The following is a 22,527-nucleotide window of genomic DNA, read 5'->3' on the forward strand; positions in this document are numbered from 1 at the left end:
GGGCGAGGCACGGGCGCGCGGTCGGGGGTGGAGGGGGCAGGACAGCGCGCGAGCCCGGGATCTACGTGGGCGCGCGGGCGGCGCCTGGGCGCCAGGGCTCTGGGGCCGAGAGGGCTACGCGTTTCCTCGCTGGCCCAGCCACTGGCCGGGCTGGGATGGCGCCTCCTCAGTCTTTGCCCAAGTTGCTTCTCCTGGCAGCCCTAGCGGGATTCCTGGGTCCCAGCGAGGTAAGGCGACCCGCTCCTGGGCAGGCTTCGGCTCGGGTTCTCAAAGCGCTTTGCAAAAAAGTTCGTCCTGGAAGGGTGGCGCGCGGAGAGGGGACTAGGAGTCCTCCTCACCCCAACTCCGGGCCAGGGAAGGGAGAGAACTGGACCTTCGCTGAGGCCGACGCCCCAGCTCTGCGCCTTGGATCCACAGGTGGTGGCTGAGACGGTGGAGGAGGCGGGAGCCCATTGTCCCGAGGGCTTGTGGCCTCTGCCCCCACAGGTAGGAGCCCTGGAGGGCCGAAGGAGAAAGGGATGTGAAGAGGTAGCTGCGCTGGCCTCTCTGAACTTTCCACGGTTACACTCTTGGGGACCTCTGCCAGTTCCCCCTGTCTTCAGTTACCAATTTCTCCACCCCAGCACGGGGCCTGGAGCCTACTGTCCCCTCTCCATCCCGCACACGGAGTCTGGCAGCTGTTCTAAGCTCTCTTCTTTCCCCATGTGTAGGTGTTACCAAGAGTGACCTACACACAGGTGAGACCAGGGCAGGTAAGTACAAGCAAGGGCCGGCCCATCCTTGATCTCTGCACCTGGGGACAGCTGAGACTCCTGCAGATATCCCCGCTTTTTCTACTCATGAGCTCCATTTCTTACCACTTCCTGCAGAAAGAGGCAAGGTTTCCAGTTCCCCATCCCAGGACAGAGGGCAGACAGTGAACTATAGGCCTGGAGTCCTCTGCAATGCTGTCACGAATGTTGCCAAATAGCTGGCTTTGTGGCAAGTGGAACTCTGAGGGTAGCAGGAGAAAATCCACCCCAACTCCCCTGTGTGACTGGGAGGTCTTCTGACTTTCTGAGCTCCAGTTTTCTAGAAGAGAGGGTATTAATTTTGTCCCTACCTGTAAGGAGTGAATGAATACTGTGTGATAGCACTTTGGAAGGTTCAAAGTTGTGTCACTTAGGAATGTGCCTCAGATTAGACTTCCAGACTGTGGGTTCAGCTTGCATGGTTGTCCCTGTCTTCGCTGTCACTGGTCACCCTTTCATTAAGTCATTCATTGTTCTGAACCTATCAGTGGCTCCTTATTTCCTGTTTTATCAAGGCTATGCTCCCCTGCCTGTCTTCTCGGGCCTTAATTAAATTAGCTTCATCTAAGTTACATGTCTTTAGTTCCTTTTAGTCATGTTGGTCAGTCATGTTACCCACCACTGGTGGTACCTTTGCTCTTGTTTATTCTCCACACCTGGACTTTCCTGACCTGAAGTATGCAGCTCCCTACCTTCCTGCTATCCATTGCAATCTATCTTCACATGCCAGTGCTGGTGTCACCTCTCCCTGAGACCTTGCCTGATCATGTCTACCTTTTTTCCTTCATTCCCTCTGAATCCCTGTAGCGCTCATAACCTGTCTCTTAATTTAACAACAAACTACTTCGAGTTTTGTTAGTTTGCTCTTTCATTGGCATTAGTTGTTTCCCTGAGTTTCTCATAAATTCCCCGCAGGCAGAATCTAGTTCTCTTTTGGCATCCTCTACAGCATCTAGCACAGTGCTGAGCACCAGCTCAACTCATTCAAAGAATAATGATTGATGAAATATTTTCATCCTGAGATTGTGCACCTGCTGTCTCCATGTCTTGTATTTGGTTGCTCTTGGGAGAATGTATAGATTGGATTAATAAATAGAAGACTTGGTCTTCATTTGGGGGGATGTTTACAATCAAGACTGGGAATCAGTAGAGGTATCAGTACAGCTACAGAGAAATATAGCTAAAGAGTACGGTCTGAGTGTAACAGGGTAGCCCAGTCTTGGAAGCTTAGAGGCTCAGCTTTGACTGGTGGTACTTGGTGGAGAGGAGGGATGAAGGGAACACTTAGAGTCTGGCCCAAGGCTTTTTGCCCTTTCCTGGACTCTGAAAGTGAAAGGACCATTGGACTATCCTGGGAGTCGCTTTATAATGGTCCCAAGGATGGGAGAACTTGTGATTCTCTGGGAAGGACCTGGGCCTGGCTTGATGTCTCTGTGCCTTTCCTCCAGGCTGAGGATGTCACCTTCCTCTACCACCCCTGTGCCCACCCTTGGCTGAAGCTCCAGCTTGTCCTCCTTGCCCACATTTGTGTGGCTAAGCCCTCACTTGCTCCTGACTCCAGCCTCACTCGGGATCGGGTAAGTGGTTGATGAAAGATGGTTGCCTGATTCTGGCAGAAGGTGCAGTCTCATGTGCAGGGAAAAGAAAATTCAGGGGCATCCTTTTTCTCCTCACCTTCATCTCAGATCTAACAGATACCTCTTTCATAGCCCCTGGTGCTGACAGTATGGGGGATGGCACTGGAGATGGCATGGGTAGAACCAGCCTGGGTTGCCCACTGGCTAAAGAGGCGACGGCGGAGGAAGCAGAGGAAAAATGTATGTTTCCACTCTGACAACCTTCCTGGGCCTTCTCCTTTGGTGACAACCCCCAGCACAGCAAGGCTATGCAGGAGAGGGTGTGTGCAGGTGAGGGGTGTTGGGCCCAGGCTTGGTTGGAGGTGGGGTCAGTCTGAACAGGGCAGGGGTGACTACTATCTCTTCTCCCCTTAGGCCCCAGCTTTGGCCTTTGCTCTGCGGAGTTGGCGGCCTCCTGGTACAGAGGTGACATCTAGAGGCCCAAGATGGCCTTCTTTGAGTAGTGCCAAGAGGCGGGGGCTGCGTGCTGTCCTTGGTCTTCAGCCCACTCCTTCTGGCCTGAGGATTCCCTTTGCTTCTACATGGAGCTTAAAGGCCCAGCAGCCCATTTTAGGAAACACAGGTGAGGGGAGTAATGCTCTTTCTGTGTCCCCTGTCTCCTTGCTGCCTGGACAGCCTGGACAGCCTGGAAGCAATGCCAGCTCCAGGACGGATGCTCAGATACCCAATAGGCAAGGCAGCTCAGGAGGCTGTGCCTGCCCGAATCAGGCTTCCCCAGCCCCTCGGGCAGCAGGGCCTCCCCGGGCAGCCCGGGGCCCCACCCCACGCACCGAGGAGGCTGCCTGGGCTGCCATGGCCCTGACTTTCCTGCTAGTGCTGCTCACCCTAGCCACACTCTGCACACGGCTGCACCGAAACTTCCGCCGGGGCGAGAGCATCTACTGGGGGCCCACATCGGACAGCCAGGACACTGTGGCTGGTAAGTTATCTCCCCACCCACCTCCCAGCAGGCCTCACCCCCAAAGGTTCCCTGCCTTTGACTGCGCTCCGCTGCCCATAGCTGTGCTGAAGCGGAGACTGCTGATGCCCGCGCGCAGGGTTAAGCGCTCTCGTCGAAGACCCCTGCTCCCGCCCACGCCGGACAGCGGCCCAGATGGGGACAGCTCTGACTAACTTGTCCCAGTGCTTTGGCTGTGGCCTGTGGGCTCCTCCTCCTGCTGGGCGGCTCCTACCTCTGCCACGTGGGCCAAGTGCAGGGCCGCCCCCTGGCGGCAAACAGAGCGACCCTGCCTATTCATTGCAGAGGCTTCGCTTCCTTGAGGGGTTGTGGGGAGCAGGGTGGCCAAGGGAAGAGCCATTTCTGCTCCATGGCCTAAACTCCGTTTCTAATTAAATTATTTTGTTAGAACCCGGAGTTGAGCCTGTGCATCCACCAGACACAGCTACCTCTAGGACACTGGCCCATCTCAACAGTGTTTGAGAAGGGGCTTCATTAAAATAGGGTTGGGTTGGGCGTGGGGGGGCACATTTGTAATCCCAGAAGACTCCCGGAGGCTGAGGTGGATCACAAGTTGAAGAGGGAGTTGCTAAATTGCCAGCCTCCGCGACTTAGCAAGGCACCCCGCAATTTAGCAAGACCCTGTCTCATAAAAAAAGGCTAGGGGTATGGTTCAGTGGTCAAGTGCCCTTGGTTTAATCCCCAGTAATCCCTCCCCAAGCAACTGGCATCCCCTCACACATGCTAGGCAAGTGCAGTATCACTGAGCCACAACCCCAGCCTTTTTTTGTATCAGGGATTAACTCGGGGCACTTGACCCCTGAGCCACATCCACAGCCCTATTTAGTATTTTATTAGACAGGGTCTCACCGACTTGCTTAGCGCCTCGCTAAATTGCTGAGGCTGGCTTTGAACTCATGATTCTCCTGCCTCTGCCTCCTGAGTTACTAGAATTATAGGCATGCGCCAACGGTGCCCAGCTGCTCCTGGGCACAGGCTTTTAAGGGTTTAGGGGTGTCAGTATCAGTTATGCAAACATTATTTCCAAGCTCCTCTTCCAAAGATGCTTCTGACCCTTAAGGATTTCCCTTGCTCCCTGCCTTTCCAGGTTTCTCTCTCCACTTCAGGTCTGCCTTTACTCCCATCCCCAATTCTCTAAGCATCAGAAGCTGGCACATGGTCACTTATTTATTTTTGATACAAATGTACATGACACACATCTTGACAGTCAGCCTACCCACCACCACACAGGTAGGGCCTGGCCTCCTAGGGGAGGCTATAGAGAAGAGCTGGTGGGTGCTGCTGTCTGCCTCTCCAGCCTTCTCAGACTGCTGCCAGGTCCCCACCTTCAGATGGTAGGACCACCATGGGTGTAGAAGTGAGGATGGGTGCTGGCCCACTGAAGTTACAGGGAGGTGGCTCTCAGCTCCACAGCCACCAGCTGAGTGCGGGACCCCGGGGAGCCAGCCCCAGGTGCTCAGTTTTCCACACGCCAGTACTTTCTCCTCAAGGGAGGAGAGATGGAGGGAAGTGGTGTTGCTTTTAAGTTTTGTAGAGTAGGAATCCAAGTGGAGGCAGTGGTAGGACCACAGCTGGTGACCCCAGCAATCCCTGGTCCCAGATGTGGAAGAGGGAGGCTGACCCCCAATGCTGTTCCCACTGTTCTGCTCCCTTTGCCCCTCAAAGCTCCAGATGGGCCAGGCATACAGGACGGCACTGCCGCCCGCACACTCACACGCAGGGACACTCAAGTTACCACAAAGTTAAAATTAAGAAGTGGGGGAAAGGAGAGAAAAAAAGATTTTTCCAGTGTTTGCTGCTGGGGACCCCGGCACACAGGTTGGGCCTATGCCCTAGGCAGGGGCCGTTTGGCATTAAAGGAGAGCAGCAAGGGGGCTGGTGGCTACAGGGCAGGGACATCCTTGGAGATTATGTACAAAGGAGGGGGATGCCCCCGCTCAGCCCCCAATAGGGCTGAAGTGGCTCATGGGGGTGGGGTGCATGTAGGGGGAGCTGCCCCATTTGGAGTGTCCCCATCCAACCCTTGGGTGAGGGTGCCCCAGAGGGTGATGGGCTGGGAGTGATGCCTTGCAGGCCCCTGCACAAAAGGGAGGGATGCTATGTACAGGGGGGAGGTGCATGGAATGTGGGGAACAGAAGCTCCTGCCACCCCACCTCCCCATACTTGGGGCTCAAGGGGATGGGCACCAGGGCACCTGGCTGCCAGGGGAGAGTGGCAGCACTAAGGGCACTTGTGCCAGTGGCTCTGTTGGGGTGGGTTAGTGTCTAGAGTGGCCCAGCTCCCGTGAGGTCCCAGGGTGTGGGTGAGGGCAGGGAGAGTGGTCATTGCTTCTTCTCTCGGGTGGTAATGGTGACCAGCTGCTTGGCGGCCTTGGCGATGTCATAGGCGCACTGGATGACCTGCTGAGTTAGCAATTGGAAGTCCACAGGGGCGCCGGGCTCTGGGGGAATGGTCTTCCGGCACTCACTCTGCAGCCGGTAGGCGCTGGCATTGAGCAGCCGCAGGGAACTGCGCACGGGCTCCAGGGCTGGCCTCTGAAGGGAGAAATGAGGTAGGTCAGGCCTTGGACTTTTAAGCCATGCTTCTCAATTACGGCCCAGCCTCCGTGTCTCCACCAGGCAGCAGTCAGATTCCCTATGCCTGCCCCACCCCAAGGCCCTCCTCCCACTTTTGTTTCCCTCTGGCCCTGGTACCTTTGGGAAGAGAGAGGCCATTTCGGTCACAGCCAAATGGATCTTTTCTGAGCAGGGCACAAAACTGTAGAGGAGAATGGAGAAGGTTTGGGTGAGGGAATGCTCAAGTAAGGGTCCCAGGGACAGAACCAATCTCTCCCTCAACCCTGAACTGGAAGCCAAAAGAAGCCTGAGCCCACTTCCATACCTGTCATGCTTGAACTCCTGCGCAGCTCGCAATAGCTCCTGAATGTTCTTGGTGACCTGCTCTGTCTTTAGGATGACATCCTCAGTGCTGGGAAGCCCAGGGTCGAGGTCTCCATCCAGGCTGTCCAGCTCGGGGTGAAGATCATCGTCCTTGCCCAGCTCTAGGAACCGCTTCCCTTCCAGCCTGAGCCCAGGTTTGGAAAGGAGAAGGATGTTCCAGCCACAGGCAGCTTGCCTGTGCCCATAGATGCTTGTGCCCTCTCCACCTCCTCCCTCTGGGTGCTGGCAGGCCTGGGAAGAGACCTGAGGGTGCCTCACCCAAGCATAGCGTCTCCACTCTGCGTGTTCTCATAGTCACTGTCTGCACCGCTGCCATGGCGGGAAAGCTTGCTCTAGAGGGTGAGGGGAAGGGTGGCAGGTGAGTGTGTGTGTCCCTGGGCCCACAAAGCCCATGTCTCCCACACGGTCCCCACTGGAGCAGAAATATTACCGCATGGCGGCTTCCTTCCTGGGAGCATGACAGCAGCGGGGAGGAGGGAGTAAAGGGCACTGCAGAGGCAGATACCCCCTTCCGGATCTGAAATCCAGGGCAGGGCTCAAGTCAGTATCTCCTCCCAGCCCCAGCTCACCCACAGTGAAGGCTGAGACCATGTCTGTCCCAGCATCTAGCACAGCCCGACACCCACTGGGGCTCAAAACCTTCTGGCTGCAATGAACCCACCTTCCCCAGGCCCAGCTTACCCTGTAAAGGCCAGCAGGGACGTGCACTGAATAGATGGCATCATCCTCCAGCTCCTGGGGTGGTAGCACAGTGGGTGTCACGATGGGCCTTGTGGTAGCCCCATCCCTGTTACCCCACCTAAGACCCATGGGCAACTCACAGTGCTGTGGAAAGGCTGTAGCCGTGTGCTGAGTTCGTCCCCAGCTGTGCCCCCAAAGGGCTTTAGGGCGGAGCCTGGCTCATACATGGAGAAGGCCTGGCGGTCCCTGCGGTGGGTGCTCCCGCCAGGCCCCATGGTTGTGTGTTCTGCACGATCACTGGGGAGTGGGGGTGTGGGCATGGGCCCAGGTGGCTGCCGGAGCTGTAGGTTCTCTGCCTGTAGCTTGTGGATCTGAGAGTGCACACAGTGTCCAATGCTGGATACAGGTAGGCACCCCCACCTTTGGGAGAGGGTGATTCCCCCCCCTCCAGGAGGCCTAGAAGCCTTCCCCCTACTCCCAGAGAAGCTGCAGCCCTCACCTCCCTTTGCAGCCTCCTGAGCTCATCGCTCAAGCTGCTGTTGACCTTCATGAGCTGTTGCACTTTTGCCTCAGAGGTAGCCAGGGCCTTCTTCAGCTCTAGGTACTCCTGTAGTGTCACTGCCCCATCAGACAGGTCTGAGGAGTCCATGCTCTGTAGAGACAGAAGCTAGTCAGCCATAAGGTCAAGGGCCCTCCAAGCTGCAACCAGCCCATGTGTTCCCAAGGACTTGGGATACAAGACAGGGCTGGGCCTTGATGGGGGCACAGAAGTGGGGATAGTGCTCAGACCCGGGCACGGTTATTCCGAGTGGCACCAGCGCTGCGCAGGGGCTCCTGGTCTGTGTCCTCATCAGAAGCCACACTATCATAGTCATGCTGGTCGTCGAGGTCACTCTGATTCCGCGCAGTCAGCTCCAGGTTGTCTGAGGACAAAAGACCTGTCACTCTGCTTGCTCAGTCACACAACCCACTTATCATGTTCCCATGAGAAGGGAGCCACTGAGGGGAATATCCTGGGACAGTGTCCACTGCCCACATCCCCACTCATGCCCATCCACCTGTGGGGCTGCTCAGGCTCTTGCCCTGCTGCCTCCGCTTGGCCTCACTGAGAATGTCGATGATCAAGGTGGCAAACTCTCGGGCGTTAAAGCGGGCCAACTTCTGTCGTCCCTGTAAGGCAGAAAGGGCCAGGTCAGCATAGGGATAAGGGGAGTATATATGGATGATCCACGTGGATGGGAACAAAGTAGCAAAATAGCACCTTGCCATCTGATCCAACCATAGCTAGAAAACACCAGCCCAACTTCACCTGGTAGCTGTACCTGGAGCTGGGCCAGCATAGTTTCAGGTGCCCACAGAAGCCCTTGGGAAGAGACTGGAACTCTAAGTGCTGAAAGAAGGGCTTCTTTCCTGCTGTAAGATCCCAGTGTCAACACCACCACCCCGCCTTCCCCTCCCCAGGTTGAGAAGACTAGACTCCTAGGAAAGGAAGAGACCTCCTCAGCTCCCTCCCCAGCCTTCTTACCTGATTCCGTGTGGCTGAGTATTCAGGGTTAACTGGCAGGAAGGGCACAGCACTGCGCTCTGTCACCAGGGTGCTGTGGTTTTGGGTAGCCAGCCACACTGTCGGGGCGGGAAGGGAGCAGATCATCCATAGGGGCCAGGCCTCCAGGGCGGAGGTGGGGTCAAGCCTTCCTAGCTCCTCCCTATACCCACCAAGTGGGTGTCCAACAGAGGTGGTCTCCATGCACACAAAGCAAAATTGGGTGAGGCCCATTAGTGACTGAGGCACAGAACAAGGCCTGTCACGCCAGGCCACATTCAGAATTTGGGCTGGAATCTGGCTGTGGCCAGGAAGGAGTGATGCAGGGGGGCGGAGCAGGACTGGGGAGACAGCCAGAGTATAGATGAGCTCCATTCCAGGGTTGGGGGCGGAAGGAACAGGCTGGCTGCCTCTAGCTCGGCACACCCTGCCCAGTGGGGGAAGCTGCCAGGCGGGCTCACCACTGGCAGAGGCTCCCTGCCAGAACCCTGAGTAGCTCAAACCCCAGCTACCCCTTCTTAGTCCCACTAAAGGATCAGAGAGACCCACATCAAGCCCCAGCCTGTTACTGCAGGTCCCTCTCCCAAGACCTCTGGTGTCCACCCATCACTCACCAGCATCATTTTCTCTTCTATCCACTTCGTCGTACACGTCCATGGCGAGCTCCTCAAAAAGCCGGTTACTGAGCTGGAGGCAGAGGGGGATCCAGGCTCAACCGACCAACCACCCCAGAGTGCCAACAAGGTCAGGATGTTGTGAGACGTGGGGAATGGATCATGTCCTCTGTGCTGCCCAGCCCCAACAGTCTCAGAACTGGAAAATGGGTAGGGGTCTATGTGCCAAGCTCCAGAGAGGAAGAGGACAAGAGGTCAGGCCAGTTAACGCTCTGGGATTCCTAATATGTTGGAGGGCAGAGTCAGGGTCAAAGACAAGAGCAAGGAGAGGTTACAGGGGAGCCCAGTAAGGTTAGTGAGGGGGCAGGAGAGAGGAAGGAGGAGTAATAGCATGGGATGCAGAGGTCAAGAAAGGCAGTTCTAAGTGTCACAGGCCTGTGTGAGCAGACTTACCGCTTGCAGTTTCTTTTTGGCAGCTTTGGCCAATTCTGACAGATCCAGGCTGCAGATGAAGAAGGGAGAAGGGGAGAGACCAGATATAAGCAGTGGCCAGGCCCCTGCCAGTGACCTCCCAAACATGCAGGGTTCCCAGGGAGATAAGACCCTGATGTCACACACCAAGCGCCTCCCCGCCCTACCCAACCTCCAAAGCCTGCTGCCCGGCAGGCACGGTATACCTCTGAGACATGCACTTTTGCCGAGATCTAAGTCCAGAGGAAGGCAGCAGAGGGGAGAACAGGACAGAGGCAGCAATTACCCAGGAGCGGGCAGCACACACCTTCTTGTGTCAAGCTCAGACTGGTCTCCACACATACCCAACCCAGAGTGTACAAAAGGGAACTCACCTCCCCCTGACCTCTTATCCTCTGCTTTGCTCTTTCTCCATGACCATCCACTGTCTGCTACCTGGGAGTTACCTACAGCCTTCCTAACCCTAAAGTCCTAGCCAAGTTTCCCAGTTCTGCCATAATTTCCTCTTGCCTAGGCCTTTGCAACACTCTCTTAACCCATATCCTGCTTTGAGTCTTGCCCTTAGAACTTTTTCCAGCCAGCAGCCAGGGTGATTTTTTTTTTTTTTTTGGCAGTACTAGAGATTGAACCTGGGGCACTTTATCACTGAGCTATACTCCCAGCCATTTTTACTATTATTTTTTTTAAAGTTTTTTTTTAAGATTTGTTACATATGACAACAGAATGCATTACAATTCATATTACACATACAGAGCACAATCTTATTATTACTATTACTATTATTGTTATTTTTGGGTGTGTTGCTGGGGATTGAACCTAGTCTCATGCATGCTAACCAAGCACTCTATCACTGAGCTCAATCCCCAACTCTCTTTACCTTATTTTATTATTTTTTTTATTATTTATTTTCTTTTTTTAAAGAGTAGGGGACCCCGATAAGTACTGCCCTCTTTTTATTTTGGACAGGATTTGGCTAAGATGCTGAGGCTGGCCTTGATTTGCCATCCTTCAGCCTCAGCCTCCTGAATAGCCTGGATTACAGATGTACACCATTGCATCCCATCAGGGTGATCTGATTAGAAAGCGGTTGGTGGGCATCCTGTGCTCCTGGAGAAGCTGCACAAAGTAAGGCCTAGCCTTGCAGCTCTCTGGTTGTACTACTCACACCCTGCCTTAAAACATTTCAATAATAACAGCATACTTCATCCAGTTTATCAAAAAGTTCACTTTATTTGCTAAATACTTCGCATGCATTTCTTAGTTAATCTTTGCAACAGTCCTGAGCTAGGTTACCCCATCTCTAGGTGAGATAACTAAGGCTCAGAGAGGTTAAGTAGCCTACCTCAAGTCACAGAATCAATAAATAGCAGAGATGACTCTACACATCCATGCTTGGAACTCTGCTCTGGGAATGGCAGCTAAAGCTCACAGAGCTGGTCATTCTCACACCTGACTCTCTCCCGTCTTGTTCCCTGTCTCTCACAGTATGCTCTGGCCACACAAGCTGCCTTCAATTCCTGGACCTCTGTGCCTCTGTTATGCTGCTCTTGCTGTACTCCTCTCAGTGAACTAAGGCCTGGCCAGGCTGCTTCTCTGTCTAGTCTCAGTCCTCAAGGGCAAGGATCGTGTCTGAGTTACCTTTGTGTCTCCAGACAGAAGCGGGCTCTGACGAGGAGCGGGCTCTTCACTGAGTGTACATCCATATGTGGATATGTTTATTACACAAACATGCATGCACACATATCAGGCAGAATCAGATCAGAGAAGTAGGGCAGAATCCTGGGGTCTTAAAACAGAGGAGGTCTGTCTGGGTTTAGGGATCTGACCTGTCCAAGCCTGACCATCCCATCTGCCTACCGCCCTTAGGGAGGAAAGATCCTCTCCCCAGATGGAGACATGAAGATATGGTTATCTGAGGGCCACCAGGTGGCGCCAGCATCTATCTTCTGAGCTGGTTGAGTGGCTAGGGGTGTCCCTCACAGTTGAGGCTCTTGGGGCCTCTGAGATCAGAGGCAGAAATGTCCCATTCATACTCTGCCCAATTTGAGAGGACACAGGGGCCTTGTCAGCAGTCACACAGTAAGCCAGCTCCCTGGAGCCTAACTTCTCCCCATAGAGTGGAGGTTTTTCCTAATGACTGTAAGGCAGGTCAGAACTTAGTAGTCCACCCTCCCAGCCTGGGGCCTTTCTTTACACCCAAGCCCTTCACATACTTGGACAGTAATATGGCTTAGCTGTGTTGCACATACTGAGCTGACATGTACCTACCCTGGGGAGTGAAGACTGGGCTGTTGAGTACCTGTGCCTCTAGCACCTGGGGATGGAGGGTGGGGTCCCAGGCTGAGACCTGGGGAGGGGCAAGGTGGGGCTCTGGGGTCAGGCACCCACATGGCATCCAGCAGTCTCTAAGAAGGGGCATAAGGTGGGCACTCACCTGTCAGCCATCTGTGGGATGATGTAATGCCCATTCTTGTGATCTGAACAAAAATAAAAATGCCAAGTCACTGATGTTGGGTGGCTTAGGCAGCTCAGAGCCCACCTCACTTCTGAGAGCAAGGCTTAGCACCCAGAAAGTGTCAGGGGAAAGGGAGGAGGGCAACCCAACCCAAGAGAACTGGGAACTGGCTGGAAGTTAGGCCCACCCCCACTCCCTGGCCCCAACATGCTGCAGCCCAGAGCCTGCAGCAATTTCACAGGAGCTAGTTGCCTAGCAACACTGTTCCCCAGCTGGCTTTGTCACTATGGCACCTGCCGCTGGGGTGTGTCTGGGTCCTACCTGCCTGGCCCAGTCATGCCCACTCTGTGCTCTGCTCACCGGGCTTGCGTCCACAGAGGTAGAAGGCCAACCTGTCAGTGAGCTCATACTGGCACTCGACTAGCCTTTCCGCCAGCTCATGGTGTCCCGCCTGCCTGTGGGGAGGGGGCATGGCTCAGCCCTGCAGCAGCAGCCCACTCTCCACCACCCAAGCCTCACCCTTCAGCTGACCCTCACCTGGCATAGTCGATGGGTGTACGGCCATTGACATCAGGGGAACCAGGATCAGCCCCATACACCACCAGCAACTCGGCCTGCAGTGTCTGCCCTGCCTTGGCAGCCACATGCAGAGGTGTGGTGCCCTTCTCTGGGTGGAAGAAGTTGGCCTGAGCACCCAGGGACAGCAGGCGTAGACATGTCTCCAAGTTGCCTGTCCGCACACTTGAGTGCAGTTGCTGTAAGGAGCAAAGCGTGCAGTAAATATGTGAGTGTGCAAGGTACATTGCCAACACCCAGGCTGTACCTGGCCCAGGCTGCTCCTGGGACTCGTACCAGCTCCAAGGGGCCCAGCCAAAATTGGGTCATGTCAGGGAGGACAGAGGGTTTCCCTATTCAGAATTAATGCCAATTAATAGTTATTGACAATCATCACATACCACATGCTGTGTGCTCTGCTTGCGACAGACATTACCTATGAGGGAGATACTGTTACTATATTTTATAGATGAGGAAACTGACTGCCTAAGAAATTGTCCCAAGATTTCCCAGCTTTCAAGGAACAGCTGGGGGAGTCTAGCTTTACATGACCACTTGGAATCTGAAGAGTCTTTGACATTTCCAGCTTGACAGAACAGTCTTACCCCCTCACTGTGCCCTGTTTTCCCCTACCTGGCTGCTTTGGGGGTATAAAGCTCAGTGGTAATGAAGGAGAGGCCTCAGGGTGTCATGGGTCTGGGAAAAAGAGAAAAGGTCTATCCATCCATTGTGGGGCCCCTCGAACCTTGCTGAGGTCTTTGGCGGTGACCCCATCATCATCCCGGCAGGGAAGCTTGTGCACAAACGCCAGCATCTGGTACTTGGCCCTGATGAACTCTGACTTGATGGGGCTGCATGGGGCACACAGGAGGCAATGGGGAGCAGGGCCAGAGAGGCTGGTCATCTGGCCACCTCCCAGGCCTCTGTACCAGAGTACACAGCACTGCCCACCACCCTTGCAGCCCCACTCACTGGACTTTGTCTTGGGGGTTGGCTTTGCGGCGGCCGCTCTGTACTTGTGCGGGGTCCAGCAGGGAGTGCTCCCAGATGGAGTTGGCCCCATTGCTGGCGAGCGTGTGTACCATCTGCAGGGAAGAGATGCCAAGTGAAAGAGTGCCCACTGCGTGCCGGGCACTGGGGGAAACACGCCTTGAGTGCCTGCCATGGCTAGAAACAGTACTAAGGGGCCTACTGTGTGCCTGGCACTGCATGCCTCCATCCAGTCAGGCCACCCAAAGATGAGGATCCTGTTTAACACTTTAGGTTACACGGTGAGTGTGCCAACATTCAGAAACATTAAGCAACTTGCTCAATGCCACCTGTCCAATCTAATAAGTGGCAAATGTGGTTTAAAAGGTTCCTTTCTATGTGGGGTAAGCAGATGGGTAGAAAGGGTTAGTATCAAACAGGCACAGTCGTACACATCTGTAATCCCAGGGGCTCAGAAGGCTGAGGCAGGAGGATTGCAAGACCAATCTTAGCAATTTAGCAAGTCCTTAAGGACTTAGTGATACCCTGTTTCAAAATAAAACAAAAAAAGGCTGGGGATGTAGTTCAGTAGTTAAATGACCCCGAGTTCAATCCCTGGTACCAAAAAAAAAAAAAAGAAAAAAAGTAAGGGTTAGGAATCAGGCTCTACCCAGGTGGGCAATGCCTCTAAAAGCTGCTGATCCCAGATAGGTATATAGTAGGTATGAAGGAAATATGCCCAGGCTCAGCACACTGTCTGTGGGAAGAAACACCCAGCCCAGCCCTGTACCTGCAGCAGAGTGGGAGGCCAGGCGCTATGGCGAAGGTGCTTGACGATGGAGATGTGGCGTCCCAGGCTGCGGTGCACACTGCAGCACTCGTCACACACCAGCACGCCCCTGCTGATGGATGCCCAGCCAGGGTCTGGGGAAAGAAGGCAAGGGTCAGCTGGAGATGAACAATAGGTGAGACCTCCTGAGTACCTGCACTGAGCCCATACTATGCTTAGTGCTTTGTGTATACACAGTCACTCAGTCCCTAGTAGTCTAGGAGCTGGGTTAACAATGAGGGACTCCCTCATTCAGGCTCACAGCCGGGGACTGACAGAGCCACACCCTTTCTTATACCTGCTCCTCTGGGGACCTAGGATCCCCAGGGCTCGTTCAGTGGGTAAAGCTTCCTGTCCTGTAGCCACCACTACAGATCCCACAGCCTTTCCTCAGGGAGCAAGGTTGCTGCCCTAGTCTCCTCCCAGGAAGGCAAGAATCCCCTGTGGGATGTGGCCTTGACATCATGTGCCAGAGAGCCCAGGGTACCCCTCCTCTTCTGGGGCAGTACCATATTTCTCCTACATGCATGGTTCTGTTGTGCCGCAGTCTGGCTGAGCACAAAATAACCGAGCTGCCACAAGGCACTTGTAGGTTCAAACAGGAACTACTTTATTGCCAGAACTTTCACCGGCACTCTACCGCGCACTCCCCGGGAACTCTCTCAGCCTTCTACCAGGCTCCGCAAGAACTCAACGGGGAACTCCACGGAGAACTCAAAAGTAGCGGGCGCCCGAGGCAGCTGGAGCCGCCCTATTGCCGGAGAGCAGGGGTCTATATACAACTGAATACACAGCCTGTTTCAATCCAGCATCATCCAGTCATAGCAATTATACACAGCTTAACTTAATTATCATCATCTTAATGGCTTGCTGGTGTCACCTCTCAGCCACTCCTTCTGGCAAAATGCCAGGCACCAACCCAACTCGGCTGTGGCTCTCAACACTGTTAGAACCTGCTTGACAGATCACATTGCTCCACAGGCTCCTGCTCCTGCCCTTGCACTAGCAGGTGAGAGGCCCTTTCAGACCTGAGCCTCCTTACCACCATTATTGTGGGCTGGACCCACTTCCAAGAAGGATGAATAGAGCAAAGGAACAAGTCAGGTGCTTTGTAGTTGAGGCCTCTTACAACTGCCAGGCATAGGAGGAAATGCTGTCCTGCTTTACAGATGAGGATATAGTGGCTCAGAGAGGTCAGAGGTCTTGCTCAAGGTCACAGAGCTAATGAGTAGAATTGGTAAGATGTGAACCCAAGCATTTTGACTCCCCAAACCAGTTCAGGTCTACATACTTGCTGATGCCCTCTGCCCCTACAGCCCTGGATGGGCACAAGCTTGGGAGCCACTATCTACTCCTTAGGGAGAAGTACATTTTAGAAACAAGAAGTGCTAGGATGGGGTGGGAGCCCCTGGGGTCCTTCTGAAGGGCAAGTAAGATGCCACCCATCTTGGGCCCCTCAGGAGAGGGGGAGGAGACAGCTGCATACAACTCAGGCTGTGGAAAGGTCACTGGGGAGAAAGCAGTCATTGTGTGTAGCCCAAGAGGGGGCAGGGAGCTTGTCTCCCAGATACTCAGCTCTGCCCAGGCCCCCGCCCCAGCTCAGGAAGTCCTTTCCTGGGGTGGTGGCAGCAGCTGCGATGAGATGAAGGAGATGACTCTTGGCCTTGCACTGTAGTGCTCAGGGTGCCCAGTAGTGGTCCCCCAAAGAGGGAAACAGGCTTGAGATGATGAGATTCTCTCCCAACTAGGAGATTCTAAGGCCCTTCCCCAGAAGGACACCCATCAAAATTTCCACAATTGTGAGCAGACTAAGGGTCTGAACTTTGCCCATGGCCAGTGTCCCCCAATAAAGAATGGGAACACTAAGTGGAAGAGAGCTCAGTCTTTGTTTGGGCTTAGGGTTCTTTAGGGACCCCACAAAACAGGGCAATGAGGGATGTACAAGGCAGCTGTCATATACCTTCCTAGAAGGCTGACAGCAGGGATTCATGAGGAAGGAACCAGCCATCTATGACAAGAGGGGGAGCCATAGGGCACACTTTTGTATTGGCTTTACCAAAACAGTAATGTATCCCAAGCATGGAAACCACCCTCCCGACTCTCAAATACCACTGGGTCAGGGGGTCTGCTTGACAGTCACCTCCGGCAGCCCAGGCAGGAAGCGGGAAATGATGCAGCCTAAATTCCTCTTGTTGAAATGGTGGGGTTTCCTGTAAGTGGGGAGCCGCCCAGGCCAGGATCATAAATGGGCTGCCCCGAGGCCTCCACCCCAGGCTTGTTGCTCTACCAGACAAGCTAAGACTGGAAAGGCCAGCTAGATATCCAGCGCCAGTGGCCCCAGAGCTCTAAACTGTGGGCAGACCAGACATGGTAAGGCTCTTGACATGACAATCTCTAAAAGACCAGGACCAGAGGAATATGGTCCAAGGCTTTGTTTGGCAATAGAGACAGCCCAGCTTGAGAATGCTCCTCTCTCCTCTGTGATGATCTGAAACAGGAAGGGTGGGCAGGAGACACTGTCCTGGTCTGGGCCACACTGCTGCCAGCTCAATTCTGAGTTCTGGATGACATAGAAGGGGAGCCTACCCTAACCATTCTACCTACACCATCTGCCCAAGTGGCTTTGGGTCTACTAAACAGAATCCTTAAACCCCACCTGGGCCGGTTCCTAAGCAGAAGGGTCAGGTAGAGTTTCTTTCTTTCTTTTTTTTTTGTACCAGGGATTAAACCCAGGAGCACTTAACCATTGAGCCACATCCCCAGAGACCCTACTGCTCTTTTTTTTTTTTTTTTTTAAGTTGCTTAGGGACTCAGTAAGTTGCTGAGGCTGGCTTTGAACTTATGATCCTCCTGAGCCACTGGGTTTACAAGCATGTGCTAGGACCTAGCAAGAGTTTCTGAAAGTCAAACAGCTATTGAGTTTAAGGAATCCTTGCTCCTAAGAAGCTCCTTGGACCAAACTTGGGGGAGAAGGAACAGGGAATGTAAGTGTTAAAGGGGAGGTGGTAGCTTCCTTCTGGCTCCATAGTCAGGGTGTGGGTCTGGTATGTGTGAATAGGCTGCAGGAGGGATCATGATAAAATGTTAAACTAGTGTCAACCCCAAGGGAGCCTCTACTAAGGTGAATTCATGCCACTACCCAAAGCCATCAGTGGCTTCTAGGGCCAGTAGGTCTGTATAGAAATACCAGCTTCAGGCTTTCCTCTCCTGAGCTAAAGGCCAGATCCTCAGTAGGCAAGAGGGAAAGCAGTCAAGAGTGGGGACAGAGGGGCTGGGGATATAGCTCAATTGGTAGAGTGCTTGCCTAGCATGCACAAGATCCTGGGTTCAATCCCTAGTACCACCAAAAAAAAAACCCAAGCATTTGGGGCTGGGGATGTGGCTCAAGTGGTAGAGTGCTCCCCTGGCGTGCGTGCGGCCCGGGTTCGATCCTCAGCACCACATACAAACAAAGATGTTGTGTCCGCCGAAAACTAAAATAAATAAATAAATAAATAAATATTAAAAAAAAAAAAAAGAGTGGGGACAGAGGTGAGACTGGTGGTTACCTTTGGTGATATGGACTGGGGAGGGGTAGAAGGAAGCCCCTAAGAGTAATGGAAATGTTCTGCACCTTGAGCACAGTGGTATTTTCATAGGTTTACACAGGTGTGAAAATCCACAAGAGGAACACTAAGGTGGAGGTATGTCTGTGAGTTATACCTCAGTAAGAAGAAGAAAAGCCCAACATTTACCCCATCCCAAAAGCTACATTAAGAGAAATGAGCCTGCAGGTTAACTTGCAACATGTCTCCTGTCAGTGGCCTGCCCACCTACAGGATGGGGATCTTGAGGTCTTCATGCCTGTGCCCAGGGTTCCCATGGGGTAAGTAGGTTCTTGAGTGACGGGCCAGGAAGCTTGGGACAGAGGCCATGTGTCAGGGTGGGTGAAGACAAAGGAATGGGGAACCAACATTCTTCAGGATGCTTCAATGCCTGCTCCTCTCCTGGACTCCCAAGGCAGGCAGGGATGCAGATATCACTGTTTAGGTAGCACAAACTGCCATAGCAGCTGTCTTGCACCGTACATTAATCCCTGGGTGATGGGGCCCTTTGGGCATAGGCTGCATTACCTCTCAGGTCCATCAGCCCCTTTCCCCCAAATGAACCAATTATGAAAAGGCCATGATGCCACCCCTGGGGCTCAGACTGTAGGGTTTCTATCACTGTGAGAGAAGCTAGTGACTGAGTTGGAGTCATGCACCAAGAAGGTTGGCACTGGGTCTGGACTCTAAACTGCTGAGTATCCTCATGTCTCTTTTGCCCAAGATGCTACAGGCCCAGATTGAGAATGCCACTGCTGCCAGGGCCAGCATGGTAGGGTAGGGGTATGGTATAGTCCTGAGAAGCTCTGAAACACTGGGACTTGGGGAGTGCCTGCCATGTGGCAGACACCATGCTATGTGCTGAGGTGGGATGATGAGTAAGACTTTGTCAATATCCTGCTCACCTCATTATCTTCTTGGTGAGGTGAGGGCCATCCTGGATCAGGGGAAAAGGAGGTACCCTGGGCACAAATGCCTCTGAGAGCAGAGCTGCCAAACACATCTGATGAATACTATTCCTCTCCCCAAGGCCACCGGGCATCCAGAGACTCCAGTGACACACTCACAGGGAACGCAGAAAGGACAACTGTTTTGCTGATATTGCTCTATAGCCTCTGCCCCAGAATCAGGAGCACAGATTCAGAGATTGGGGGTGGGGTGGGGGCTTGGAATCCATTTCTACTCTAATTCCTTTGCCTCACAGTTGAGGAAACTGAGGCCCAGAGTGAGGAAAGTCTTTCAGTGAATCACAGAGTAAACTGGAGAGAGGCAACACCAAAATTCAGGCTACCTGATGAGGTGCCTGCCTGCTAAACCTCTCCCTCCCCTAACAGTGGTATATAACAGCTTGGGACAGAGAGAAGGAAGACAAGGTCTCCTCTTACCCTTTCCATTCCCAGACCTGACCATGGTTGGGGAAAGGGAATCACAATTTCTAGCTAATTTGGGGTAAGGACACTTTAGGGCTATCCAAACCAAGAGAGGATACAATGAGATATCTTGTGCCAGTGCTTCTGCAAGGTATCCATAGCTCCCAAATGCTCTAGCTTGGAGCACAAGAACTAATAGGCCATCTGTGGGGCCCAAATTGTTGGGATCTGAGGCTTTCCAAGAAGTGAGTGGCTTGAAGTTAAGGGCCCACACAATAGCACCCTATACTTTCACAGTCTCCTTGGAGTTCACAGACCCTCTGAGCCTGCCCAGGAAGATAATTCCTTTTCTAAAGAAAGGATGGTCAAGGTCCAGAGCTTCCTTCCCCAGACCAGCTGCTAGTCCCTATCATTGCTTGTGTCTTCCCATATCATAAGGGAGCAGCCTCTTGGGTCACTGCCCCTCACTTCCTCAGCAAGTCAAGGAGTTTTAAGCTGGAAAGGAGAAGGAAAACACTGCATAAGTACAGCCAGAAGGCGAGCCAGGAAACCAGCTGGATGAGGAGAGATCTGGTCACCCCTTGCCACTACTCTCTACCCTCTACCTAATTCTGGCCAAACTGGGCTAGAAAACCAGAAAAGGCTCGTGTCCAGACCAATGACACGATTGGTCAATGCCAAGACCACTTTCCCAGGCAGGCCTCACTAGGAACAGGAAAAGCCAAATCCAGCTGTTCCCAGTTAACCAGCATGCCAGGGGATGCTTCTGGAAGAAGATGCCCTGGCTCGGACTAGCCCTGAATACCAGGCCCTACAAGGAGTCCCAGCTTTGGAAACCAGAGGCAGGGAGTCTTAGGAATAGCCATCCCCTCTGGCGCTCCTGAGGCAACTGTATCTAAGCCCCCTGGCTCATCTGCCCCTTGCCCTCTGCCACCCCAGCGAGCATGCGGACCATGCAAGCAGCAGGTGCAAGACGTGGGGGTGGCACTGAGACGACACAAAAAACGGACTCGCGCCCACCTCCTAAATCCTGCCGGCCTCTGCCAGAGCCCTCCAACCGCCCTAAGCTGGCGCTTCCGTTTGGATACCGAGATGGAGGTGGAGAGGCAGCTAGCTGCCCGCCTCCCTCAAACTGAGGGGAGATGGGAGGCGGCGCCGGGAATGTCCTACCTCACTCGTCCACGGACTCTACCGATTAGGAGCCCCTCAGGCCGACCCTCCGCCAAGGACGCGGCTCCGCAATGGCCACGGCTGGGGCTGGGGCCGAGGCCTGAGGCCGCAGCCCCCCGCCCCGCCCTCCGGCCCGGCACAGCGCACCCTCCAGGCCCCGGCGCCCGCCCGGCGGCGGCCTGGGTGTGCGGTCCCGCCCCCGGCCCAGCCAGCTTACCCGGAGCGCTGCAGTCCGCACACACCTCCGCTCGCGGCCCCTTCCGGGACATCCTCAGCGGCGACGCGGCCGCAGCCCTCTGGGCCAGCGTGGGGGGCGCGGGCAGCGGGCCCGGGCGGCGGCGGCGGCCCTGCTGCCCGGCCCCGCTCCCGCAAGGCCCCGGGTAGGCTCCGCGCGTCCAGCCAACCGTCCGCTCCTGGGGCTGGCCCGGAACCCGCCGTGCCCGCCTGCCCGCTCGCCCTCGGCGCCCTCCGCCCCGCGCCACCCCACCGCCGCTCGCCGCTCGCTCTCCCCGCCCCCTGCGCGGCTCCCGGCCGCTCCTGCAGGAAGCGGCGCAGGCCCTGCCCACCGGGGGAGGGGCGGCCCACACCCCCGCCCCGCCGCCCGGCGCTGCCGGCCGCGCCTCCCGGAGAAAGGAAGCCGGGAGCGCGGGCGGGAGGGGGCGGGGGTCCTTAAAGGGACCGCGGCCGACGCAGGCTGCGTTGCCTGCAACGGTGGCCTCTGCTCCGGCGCTCCCCAGGCCCGGAGGCTGTGTGAGTCATTCTTATGGTCTGCTCCCTTTCACTTTCGGCGTACGTGTTGAGGGCGGGGGTGGTCCTGAGACGCTTGGCCCCGCGACTGTGAGCCAAGTCGTGTGGAGATCAGAGAAGGGAGGAATGAGCTGGAGGCCTGGGTCCCCTCCCCATCAAAGGGGCTGTGCCTTGGGGTACCCATCTATTTTTGGTTGGGGCGATGTTCGCCTCCAGGTTCCCCGTGTGTCCACATCTGTGACTAGGTGGGTATCTGGTCACACCCTTGCTCTGTATGCACACTGCCAACAATATGGATGCCCAGGTACCAGAGAGGTCATGCAGTGTGTCCCCCTGCATCCAGACTAAAAATACATTTATCCCTTCATTCTTGCTTCCATTTGGATGTTTTTAAAGCCCTCCTGAGGAGTGACCAGTGTGCCTGTATGCATTAATATCCCCCCCCCTTTTAAAATCTGCTTTGTATGTATACATGGTGTTTCTAGGCCACCAGAGGTGTGTGTGTACAGAGACTGTGCATATAATACACAGGCCGTTTCTTGTGAGGCCTTTCTTCCTAGACTTCACACGGAGAGGAAGGAGGGGACATTGTGGGGGGCCGGCAGAGAGCCCAAGTGCCGGCCGCACGTGGGTGCACCCTGGCACTGAGCATGCTCCCTCATACACGTGTGCCTCTTGTGGCCCTAGCCCCCATCCCTGCAGCAGCAAAAGGCCAGTGCTTTCTGCTTGTGGGGAGAAGGCAGAGGTGCCCAAGACGAGGCCTGGGGGCCAGCTCAGTGGTGACACAACTAAGGAAGAGCTTCCCCCGCCCCCTCCCCGCCCCCGAGCCAAGGGACTCCTGCTCGATAACAGGGCAGGGGTTGGGGGGAGTCTTTGGGCATGGTTCCCGAGTGGGTCGATTTATCCCAGCGGTGCCAGAGCAGCAGTGACTTGTAGGTGGGCAGACTCCTTCCCTAGGGAAGACAAGTAATGCTTATGAGTCACACCACCCGAAATACATGCAAAGCTGCCTCCATCGCCTTTCACTGCAGCCCAGATTGACAAGTTTGTTTGAAATTGCGATCCACGGGATATATTTATAATCGCACCTTAAAAAAAATTAGACTTCTCCTCCCCCCAGCAGCTCAGCTGGTGGGGTTTATGCAAGCAGATAAGTCGCGGGTGTGTGTTTGAGGGGCGGGAGAAGCACCACCTGCAGTCCCTGTGGTGCACT

General features: G+C 54.7%; 2 protein-coding genes across 5 annotated transcripts; one reads left to right on the plus strand and one right to left on the minus strand.

Annotated features, from left to right (window-relative positions):
* The first annotated feature begins 40 nt into the window (after positions 1-40).
* Positions 41-3,776, plus strand: Tp53i13 (tumor protein p53 inducible protein 13). 2 transcript variants are annotated; one of them, XM_046446873.2, is made up of 7 exons: positions 41-227; positions 418-486; positions 711-752; positions 2,240-2,368; positions 2,501-2,698; positions 2,783-3,347; positions 3,429-3,776. In XM_046446873.2, the coding sequence occupies exons 1-7, from the start codon at positions 156-158 to the stop codon at positions 3,539-3,541; spliced, it is 1,188 nt and encodes a 395-aa protein (XP_046302829.1). In that variant the 5' UTR covers positions 41-155; the 3' UTR covers positions 3,542-3,776. The 2 variants fall into 2 exon arrangements, with proteins under 2 accessions (XP_046302829.1, XP_046302830.1); XM_046446874.2 differs by lacking the exon at positions 418-486.
* A 764-nt stretch (positions 3,777-4,540) lies between these two features.
* Git1 (GIT ArfGAP 1) lies at positions 4,541-20,960 on the minus strand. 3 transcript variants are annotated; one of them, XM_046447008.2, is made up of 21 exons: positions 20,785-20,960; positions 14,405-14,538; positions 13,618-13,730; positions 13,391-13,496; positions 12,628-12,845; positions 12,451-12,545; positions 12,070-12,112; positions 9,842-9,868; positions 9,618-9,666; positions 9,165-9,237; positions 8,533-8,630; positions 8,066-8,177; positions 7,797-7,930; positions 7,507-7,659; positions 7,148-7,378; positions 7,008-7,061; positions 6,757-6,843; positions 6,585-6,658; positions 6,268-6,450; positions 6,081-6,144; positions 4,541-5,921 (listed from the first exon to the last, which is right to left on the minus strand). In XM_046447008.2, exons 1-21 carry the CDS (start codon positions 20,834-20,836, stop codon positions 5,709-5,711), a joined length of 2,313 nt encoding a protein of 770 aa, XP_046302964.1. In that variant the 5' UTR covers positions 20,837-20,960; the 3' UTR covers positions 4,541-5,708. The 3 variants fall into 3 exon arrangements, with proteins under 3 accessions (XP_046302964.1, XP_058436046.1, XP_046302963.1); XM_058580063.1 differs by lacking the exon at positions 20,785-20,960 and adding an exon at positions 20,568-20,586; XM_046447007.2 differs by lacking the exon at positions 9,842-9,868 and having other exon boundaries at positions 20,785-20,922.
* Positions 20,961-22,527: the final 1,567 nt, after the last annotated feature.

Source organism: Marmota monax, unplaced genomic scaffold, assembly GCF_021218885.2.
Source record: "Marmota monax isolate L192 unplaced genomic scaffold, Marmota_monax_Labrador192_F-V1.1 WCK01_AAM20220418_F8-fsc00138, whole genome shotgun sequence".
In the NCBI taxonomy this organism is placed as follows: domain Eukaryota; kingdom Metazoa; phylum Chordata; class Mammalia; order Rodentia; family Sciuridae; genus Marmota; species Marmota monax.

Excerpts from the sequence above, each read along its gene's own strand:
- Git1 (XM_046447008.2), bottom strand. The coding sequence starts at position 20,836 with ATGTCCCGGAAGGGGCCGCGAGCGGAGGTGTGTGCGGACTGCAGCGCT. Across the intron at positions 13,731-14,404 it reads GGCCTCCCACTCTGCTGCAG|ATGGTACACACGCTCGCCAG; the intron begins GTACAGGGCTGG and ends TCTTCCCTGCAG. Across the intron at positions 9,869-12,069 it reads ATCCCACAGATGGCTGACAG|ATCTCGGCAAAAGTGCATGT; the intron begins GTGAGTGCCCAC and ends CTCTGGACTTAG.
- Tp53i13 (XM_046446873.2), top strand. The coding sequence starts at position 156 with ATGGCGCCTCCTCAGTCTTTGCCCAAGTTGCTTCTCCTGGCAGCCCTA. Across the intron at positions 487-710 it reads TGTGGCCTCTGCCCCCACAG|GTGTTACCAAGAGTGACCTA; the intron begins GTAGGAGCCCTG and ends CCCCATGTGTAG. Across the intron at positions 2,369-2,500 it reads CCAGCCTCACTCGGGATCGG|CCCCTGGTGCTGACAGTATG; the intron begins GTAAGTGGTTGA and ends CCTCTTTCATAG.